The sequence below is a fragment of the Teleopsis dalmanni genome, chromosome 2 (genome assembly GCF_002237135.1).
Source record: "Teleopsis dalmanni isolate 2A chromosome 2, ASM223713v2, whole genome shotgun sequence".
Taxonomy (NCBI): domain Eukaryota; kingdom Metazoa; phylum Arthropoda; class Insecta; order Diptera; family Diopsidae; genus Teleopsis; species Teleopsis dalmanni.
In genome coordinates this window covers 20891052-20901068 of record NC_051847.1, presented here as the reverse complement: position 1 = coordinate 20901068, position 10017 = coordinate 20891052, and the positions used below count along the sequence as shown (strand labels likewise).

Below are 10017 nucleotides of genomic sequence, written 5' to 3'. Positions count from 1 at the left end.
GTCGGACAGTTCGTTTACGGCAGCTGTTGAAACCAGTTCACCTCAGTAGTGCGTTGCGAAAAAAACAATGGAAAAAAATATTGAACAAAGAGTTTGCATCAAATTTTGTTTTTCGAACGAAATTTCGTGTGCAGAATCGTTGCGAATGCTACAAAAGGCTTATGGGGAATCAGTTTTATCGAAAACTCAAGTTTATGAGTGGTACAAAGCCTTTCAGGACTGTCGTACGACCGTCGAAGACATGCCGCGTTCTGGACGACCTTCGACCTCTACCACCGACGAAAACATTGAAAAGGCAAAGGAAATCGTGTTCAAAAATCCTCATGTGAGTGTTAGAGAGATAGCACGAGAGCTAGGCATCGGTCGTGAGATGGCTCGTTTGATTTTGGTGGACAATTTGTGTATGCGACGTGTCAACGCCCGGCTTGTTCCGATTCACCTCAATTTGTTCAACATTATCAACGATTTTAAGGCCAAACATTCAATAAATACCATCGAACAGCCACCGTATTCACCTGATCTTGCACCGTGTGACTTTTTCCTGTTTCCCAACCTCAAATTACCACTCAGAGGAACGCGTTTTGAATCCATAGAAGACGTAAAACAGAATTCGCAGAGGGAACTCAAAGCCATACCGGAAAGCGCCTATAAAAAATGTTTTGATGATTGGAAGAAACGTTGGCATTTGTGTATCGCTTCTAATGGAGCATATTTTGAAGGAGATAAAATAAATATTGATGAAGATTAAGAATTTTGCGTTTTATTTAAAATTTCCCGAAAACTTTTCGGTCACAATGTATATATCTTACAGAAATTTATATTATAAGGTTGCACTTCGTGTAAACTTATTCAAAGTATTTCCTTCGAACTCTTATTTGCTTATCTTTAATAGTCATTACGTTAATATATTCGCATTCGACAGGGCTTAAAATGTATGATAGTTCTTATGAACAGAGCTTCAACTCACCACTTTCACTCGTTAAATTGAAAAATTCTCTGGTTTATCCTTTTTTACTTGCTTTTCAGTTATTTCATACAACGATGTTTATTCCAGATTCACTTCTTTCTTGCATTAACAGCCATTTTGGTTCTTGCTTTTGGTTTCTGCTTTTACACTCAACCATTGCCTCTGTCTCTTCCATTATTTTCCGGAGTCTAACTGACCTTCATTATTTATTTGTAATCTTTTTCTTACTTAGTTAGGTTTCGCAGATGCTACCTCGGCGTTGTCTACACTGATATTTTTGGATTGTAGCCTATGTTTATACACTACCCTTAGGCGTAACATCATGCACTGTACGTGCGTATATTCTAAATGTCGCATAGTATACTACTAGCTTTCCGTAATAAATAAATGTTGTCAAATGTTGTTATTGACCATTCAATCCATAACTTCCATGGACTTCCTAGTTAAACTTGGAACTATTATTATTCATTTTTAATTTTTTTATAATAAATTTTTGTGTGAGTTCTAGAAGTTCAGTTTGAAATGCTCGATAAGTTCCTTAACTATTTTTTGTAAATAATTTTTCACATAGAATCTATTATTAAACTTTTTCAATAATGAGTAAAAAGGTATTTCCTTTGCTGAAATTCTCTTAAAACTTTTTATAAATAAGTTTTGGTATTTCTGGTATCATTTTGTGTTTAATTTTCTTGTAGTTTAAGTTCAGAACAAATCAATTTGCACCGCAAAACATGTTGACAAATTGGTTGCGTTTTTTCAGTCTACAAAATTTCATTTTTTTCTTTTGTCATTCATTTATTTATATTTTTTCTTTTTTTAACAAACATTTTTCGATAAAGTGTAGCCAAAATTGCTGATCAAAATGTTTTTGTTACTTTTCCTAAAAATTTTTTCCGCTATAGTTTTTTATTGTTTTAACCTCCGAGTAGACCTCTGCCAAACAAATTGACCAACTCGAGCTGCAACTTCCGTTTGGCAACCGCAATATGCAATCGCAAATTATAAAAAATGTAAATAAGGAAAAAATGAAACCGAGTCGAAAATCCACTGCACCATTCGCCTGTTATTCGATTATTTGGTAGACGAGACAGACCATTGGAGATACTCGCAATTCGTTATCTGTCCATAAAAAATGTACATCCACATTTTGATAAGTATTGTATTTTGCAACGAGTTTTAGGAATTTTTTAAATATTTATGTACATATATATATATATAACATATATAAATATATACAACATGATAAATTTTATACAAGTGCGGAATAAAAAGTTAAACAAATAATTAAAATATTTAAAAAGAGTTGTTCGTCAATTGCTGCTCTATTATGTGTTATTAAAAAAGTGCAAAAAAAAATTGTTTTAAGTAATATTATTAAAAATAATAATTTATAAAAAAAAAATAAAAAGTAGATGTTTTGAACTCCAGCTCCCTTTCCCTCTTGCACCACTATAAATTTAAATATAGACGGCCTATTGTGATTTAATATTTAATATGTAAAACGTACGCCATCTTTTGGGGCCTAAACTATTTTTTGTGCAAGATGAGCTGCCTACTGCCCCATAAATATGAATCAAATCGATTGAAAACAAATTGAACAGTTCTGTGTTTAAACTAGAATAACAGTGTTTAAACTTCAGTATACATAACCATAAAAACCTCTCATAAGAAGAATTTTTTGTCAGTGTATTCAATCGGTAAGAACAAAAGTCACTCTTTTAAGAAAAAAGTGTTATCCTAGAATAAAAGCAGTAGGAATACTGATCACTCTCATGAGAAGAGGGTTTTGTCTAAGAATCGGTTCAGTAAGAACACTAATTATTCTCATCAGTAAAAAGTAATGTCTAAGAATTGTATCACTAGGGACGCTAATCACTGTTATAACTTAAAAATTGTATAAGAACAAGAAAAATATATATATATACCGAGGAAATTAGTTGATTTGGCTCTGAAATTAATTTCTGCTCTTACGAAAATAAAATGTCCAATTCAGTTTTCTGGCTAATTGTTTTATTTTGCGACGGGATACTCCCTATTTCTTTAAAGATTACTTATTTCTCTCATTAGAATAAACTATCTTATCCAATTTGCTGATTGGGTAACTTGTTTCAGTTATGGGGTGGTTCTTCTGCCTCTAATACATAACTCGTAGAATAATGAAATGTTCTATTCCGCTTGCTTCTTGAATGACTTATTATGGTAATCGAGTGGTTTTTCCTCCTTTGAAGGCGGTTTCTAACTCCTAGGAGAATGAAAGTACTTGCTTTCTGCAGCTCACTGGTGATTAGGTGATTTATTCCGTTTATTCCGTCCTTGAAGATGATTTCTTACGCTACAAAAAATGAAGTACAGAATCAAAATTGCTAGTTGGATGATTTATTTTTGCGACAAGTCAAACCTTTTTGATCTTAACCACTCTTTAACGCGTAGCGTGGCTTTCGATTTTATTTTTACTGTGTTAATGATCCAGAAGATTCATCCAAAGATAAATTTATTTATTTTAGTTAAGTATAAATCAAATCATATGATACGAGTAGTAAATGTTATTTTCTTTAAGGGTCATGTTATGCAGTTAGTCATATGATGAACTGTCGCAATGGTCGCGACGCGTATATTAAGTATAGTATATTGTTTTATATTAAGGCGTGGCAAGTGCCTTGATTAGTCTCACTTACAAATTAAGTGAAAAAAAACTTAGAACTTGGGTATTTAAAGTCTGTGCAGTTTTAGTTATTTATGAAAAAACACGATTAGTCATCGTTTCTTATTTGACTGGCACGAGCTCTAAGTCCGGCACTTGCTCACCAACATATTATGTATGAAGTACCTATATACTTATTATATAAAAATTTAACTATTTTCTAAGATCACTAATGATGAGTTCTTGACAATACTCGAAACCGCGTTGTGTGGTCAGCTAAACTTCAATAAATTAATCAAATTTTTGTTGTTGTTTCTTCATTACTATTCGAACTCTTCTAGTTACGTTTTGCCATAAGATGCATCACATTGGAAAAAAAAATCAACGTTAAATATATTACTTCTATTCATTAGCCCAACTACTTTTAATATCTTAGATAATGACAATTTTCTATTTCTTTTAATATCATATTCTACATAAGAGATACATTCCTACATCTATCTTATTGTTAGTTACAGCATTTTTATTAAGAAATAAAATTTATATAAAGATTTTTCTTCTGAATCTATGATCTAAGTCCTAACTTGAATGTTGTGGAATATTTTTATATTTCTTATATTTATATATTTCACTTAGTACTTATATAGTATATTTTGTAGATCTTACGATTTTCGAGATATAATTTTTTATTTACAACTTAGACATAAACTATTAAGGGTTAAATAAAAATAAGTTATAAAATACATAAATGAATATATTTTACACATTTTAACATCCCAGAAGCGATATATACCTATATCTGGTGTATATTGTATCGATATCCCTCGATGTATATATACAACTGTGACATAAACTATTAAAGTATAAGTAAAAATAAATTATAAGCTACTCAGTTACTTATATTTCATACATTTCCACATCCCAGAATCGATATATATATATTGATATACATCCCTCAAGATATATAAATATGTTGAAGCTATTTGAGCCAGTGCACTTGTGCACTTTTACTCTCTATTAACTGCGAGGTATCTTCAAAACTCCTCCTTACGCCTTGACTGTATTATATATTTATGCTTATATTTTATATATAACTGTGAGGTAAATGATTATATTATAAATTCAAATAACTGATAAATCATTCAGATATGAAAAAATAAAAACTGTCCCTAATGAAATATGAATTTGTTTCCTCAAGAAAATGTTTTCGGATCCATGATCTTCCCTTCTCTAATATACAAATGACTAGTAAACACAAAATTCTTTAGAACTTTTATAAGAATCTGGAAATGAGTTTAGGGTGATTGGAACTGAATGGGAATTACCGTTATTTTGTCACAGATAGTGTCGTGCCCGCAACAGTGCAATAGAAATTTTAAAAAGCATGGCGTCTACACAATATGTCGTATGTCGCCATCATTGTGTTATCAGCAAAAACTTAGGAAGGAAGGCAAAAAGTGTAGTTTCCTTGGCTGCTGCAACTGCTGCCGAAATTGCATATTTTGTGAATATTTTTGTAAATGGAATGGTTTTTTTCTATCTTTTGTTTTTTTTTGTTGTTTAATATTTGCAGATTTTTTTATGTTTTTCCTTCAATAGACGAAGTGGTTTGTTGTTTCATTTCTGGTGTACTTTTCGCCATTCGACGGTACACATGTATCGCGAATTCATTTTGTTTGACATTTGATATGTCGCTCGATTGCTCTGCGTTGTTGCGTTGTTGCGTTGTTGCATCCAAGTTTGTTTTTGTGAAAAATGATGCCTGCCGATGCTCCTGCCAATGTTGCTGTAATAAACTCGACGCACAAAAAAACGCAGAAGCGCAAAAGCGCAAACACTGCGCTTAATATTGCCAAATGGAAAATAAATTGCAAACTTTAAATTGAGTTAAGCTGCTTTGCGATATTGTTGCCAAAAAATAAAAATTCCTCAACATAATAACAACAAATTAAAATAAAAATAAAACCAATAAAGAGAAAAAGAAAATCGGAAAAATCATTTGTATCTCTTTTGACACGTGAAATTAATTTAATAAAAAAGCAAAAGCGAAATTAAAATGAAACGGAAATTTGAATCAAAATTGGCTTTTGTGCATAAAATATTATTCTGCAAATATTTTGTTATTGGCAATGGCAGCAGCAACAATTGCTCCCAATAAAAATATTGCAACAAATAGCAGCAATTGGCATTTTCGTGCCACAATGTCGCATTACACGCAATAGTGCAATAACGCAACGACGCAAAGACGCAGAGACATGCACATCCTTACGCTGACATGCAAAATTGATGCGATTTGTCACGCTTAAATGGGAAGCGTGGCGTTTTACATTTCGCTGCGGTTAGACTGCCAAAATTATTGTCAAAATTTATTGTCAAATGTCTGCGAATGCTTTTGATTTTTCTCCTTGAACATAACAAAAGCCAATCAGAATTGTCAACTCGGCTGCTATTCTACGCCACCGAGTTTCCTGCATTGACTTTTATTATTTCGTTTTGCAGCCTGGCAGCCTGGCACATGAAGTCGTGCGCTTTTAATATTTAAGACTCGGTTCCTTTCCTACTACAGCTGTCATTTTCCATTTGATTTTTACTTTCCAACTTTTATGGAAAACTTAAGAAATTCTTAAATTCGTTTCGCATTTCATTTCGTTGGCGAAATGCGCAACAAAGTCGTTAAGTTACTTCAAAGCCACACAAACACATGTAGAGGAAAGCCAGTGCCTAAGCGTATCCTGTGACATCCCTGCTTGCGAGTTTGTGTGAAGTACGAGTATGTGTCATAAATTTTATAAGGATTTCATTTTGGTGACATTTTCAAAGCTAAGTGTAACGTAGCTGCTCTGTGTGGGGGTCCCCTACTTTTAACTGTCAGCACCGCTGCAAATAGTTGTGATTTTTCTCTGCTACTTATTGGATCTAATAAAAGTTTTTAGCTATTTTGGCATCGCGAGCACGAACGCATTTAAGTCAATGAAAAATGTCTCTTACTACACCCACCCCCTACCCTCCTTTCTGTTTTCCTTTTTTTCGTTTGTGTGTTATTGGATTAAAGTGGAAAATATAACAAAGGAACTATCAACATGCCACTTTACTCATAATTGGACATGTGTACTCATGCTAAATGCTTTCATAAGGATTTCGTTCATTTATAATACGATGTTCTGGATTTATTTGGATAAATTATAAAAAGAAAAGCTAATCATTGACAAGTTTTTATTAATAATAGATTATTAATATTTATTTTATATAGGATGAAATTGTTTATAGACAGGCTGATTTCTTCTGTTTAGTTGGGTAGTAGGTAGGTAGATAGGTTGAAGGCCTTTTTTCCAAATAGCCCAGTTGAGCTCAAATGATGGCCCATTGTGGTGGAATAGCATTGGTACGTACACATATTTAAATCAGTATACAGTCAACGTCGAAAATGTTAACGACTCCCACATTACGTAAAGGAAAACCAACCTGACAGTTCTATGAACTTGGCCAGGTCCCTAACATTACAGGATAAAAGCTCAGTCAGATAGTTGGATAATGTTAACTTGCAAATATTATGAAAGATATTTGTATTGTGCTGTCTGCGTGAGATATATAAGGTTCTGCAACCAAGATATAACATATCGGTTGATAGGTCCATAGGATAAACAATAAAAATAATAACCTTTTGTTAAATTTTCGACTTTATTCATCAACAAAGTCTCTTTCAAAAGTAATACAATCATTCATTTCAATACTGTAGTAAACGGACGTAGTACAACACTGGTAGTAAACGTACGTTGTACAACACGGAACACGAGAAGAGCAGCTGGCAGAAAAAGGGTGGCAAGATAAGCGTTTGGTGTAAGATTAACAATTAGTGTATTTATGTCTAACTAGCGAAGTTACTACAAATACCTCTCAGTTTCTTCTATGACTTTTTCATTAGAGCCAAATCTCTTTCCATCTAGCACTTTTTTCTGATCTGCGAATAGGTAGTAATCGCTCGGGACTAAATCCGGTTAATACAGTGAGTCCCGCACTCACAATTCAAAATGTAATTCGTCTATTTTGGCCATTGATATGTGTGACGACAAATTGTCTTCCTAAAAGAGAACTTTTCTCTTTTATTGTCTTTGATTCATTTTGTGGTGATTGATTTCAAATGGCAAATGTAAAAAATATGACACTATCTTATTGAATAAATTTCTTATTGAATAAATTTATTGAAGTTTAGCTGACTTTGATAATGAATAACACTTTTTAATACAAATTTCACCTTCAAATTGTAATTCTACTCTAAAAACACGAATCATTTATAAATAAAATTAATTTATGGAGCAAATAATAATTTTATTTAATTCTTTATTTTATTGCATTGCAGGCCGTTATAAAGAAAACTCGTATAACTTGCAAATGCCATGGTGTCTCCGGATCATGCAGTTTAATTACGTGCTGGCAACAGTTGTCATCGATAAGAGAAATTGGTAAGTTATTTCGATTTTAATTAAAGTCTCCCTCACCTACGAGGTGTGGTTACTGTATTTGCTAATTTCATTAAGCGAGACTTATTCACCACAAATTTTGGTATAAAATTAAAATTTTCATTATAGGTGACTATTTACGTGAAAAGTATGAAGAATCTACGGAGGTGAAATTAAACAAACGAGGGCGGTTGCAAGTCAAAGATGCACAGTTCAAGGTGCCAACAGCGCACGATTTGGTTTATTTGGACGAAAGTCCTGATTGGTGTCGAAATAATAAACAGCTACAGTGGCCGGGTAAGTCTAAATAATTTAACAGATTTATAAATATTCATTTGCTTATTTTATTGTTCTATAATTTTTATTTTATAAAACGTGCTAATTGGTCAAATACTAAAAAATTATAATATAAAATATAAAATGACTTGCTTATTAACAATATAAAAAATTTATGCAATAAATCTTATTGATAAAATTTTCGTGTAAATTTAACACGTTTTTGTTAAATTTATTTATCACCTAATTTACAAAGTAGATAAATTTATACGTTTGTTAGGTTTTAAATGCATTTATCAGTTTAGCTGAGTACTCTTAATGTCAAAAAAATTAATTTATTATTTATATTTACTCATATGATATTAAATTAAAATAGTAAAATATAAATTAAGCTTAATATCGTATTGTTACGATATCTAATGCTTGCCTAATTTTAGTTTTACGATCTTTTTACATAGCATGTACAAGCACCTGTCATATTAGTGGTGATTTCAACAAAACTCACCATACTTTCAACTAAAGCTACTCAACAATTCCTTTAAATAATAATGTTTTTCTTTCACATACTTTAGGCACGCATGGTCGCATATGCAACAAGACCTCATCCGGATTGGATGGATGCGGCATACTCTGCTGTGGACGAGGCTATAATACGAAAAATATTGTCGTACGTGAACGTTGCAACTGCAAGTTCCACTGGTGCTGCCAAGTCAAATGCGATATTTGTGTAAAAGTCCTCGAGGAGCACACATGTAAATAATTCACAGCAAAAACGGATTGAATGTGCAAAAATTAAAGCACAAAAATGGAATAATAATAAAAAAAATCTGCAATCATTTAATGTCCCGCTAAGTAAACAAACATGTTAGACTACTTTCTCTTAGCCGTAAAGAAAATTATTTATTTTTAGTGACTAGGAAATATTTATTTAAGTACTTTAATGTAAAAATCAGTGCATTTAAACAGAAAACGTAGATTTACGAAGAAAATTCAAAATTAGTTTTTAGTGGAGGTTCGATTACACTAAACTTGATGAGATGAGATGATGAGATGAGATGAGATGAGAAGATATATATATACATTTTATCGCTATCGTAAGTAAGGCTTTGTAAGCAAATTCCATAAGTTAAAATGCATCACAAAACTAATGATATTATAGCTATGATATGTAATAAAGCAAACATTTATTTAATTAGAATTAAGAAATAAATAACTTCAATTTTAAGAGTTTAGAAATGTATTTACTGCCAAACAGACGGGCAGACGGGCAGACGGGCAGACGGGCAGACGTGTGTGGATCAGACGGGTTGAAATATGGGAGAGCATACACACAGGACAGTAGCCTAAACTGTAGCTTTTCTAGAGAGCGACTATCCTTTATTGTTGTGTATATTTATTTGTAATTTTTTTAAATAATTATCAGCAAGTATATAGTATATACATACATATATACACATATATTTATAACCGTACATTTAATTTTAATATTAAGAATAATATAATTATTTCTATTTTAAATAATTTGTATATTTTGTTCTGCTCTCCAGTAAAGTTTTTTTTAAAATTAAGTACAGAAATTACTTATATGTAGGGAAGTGAGTGTTATGTTTAGTGTTTCAAATTGTAGATATGTCCAATCGAGTTTAGCTTGATAAACGTGCAAAATTTTGTCTATA

The 10017-nt window shown here is 31.9% G+C and overlaps 1 protein-coding gene across 1 annotated transcript in view; it reads left to right on the top strand.

The window, feature by feature from the left end:
* Window positions 1-9777, top strand: part of LOC119674076 (protein Wnt-5-like) — a 12534-nt gene extending 2757 nt beyond the window's left edge. The window contains exons 2-4 of the mRNA XM_038085200.1: window positions 7966-8068; window positions 8195-8362; window positions 8914-9777. Of these exons, the coding sequence (XP_037941128.1) occupies window positions 7966-8068; window positions 8195-8362; window positions 8914-9101 (459 nt within the window). The 3' untranslated portion in view covers window positions 9102-9777. The remainder of the gene's footprint in view (window positions 1-7965; window positions 8069-8194; window positions 8363-8913) is intronic.
* Window positions 9778-10017: the final 240 nt, after the last annotated feature.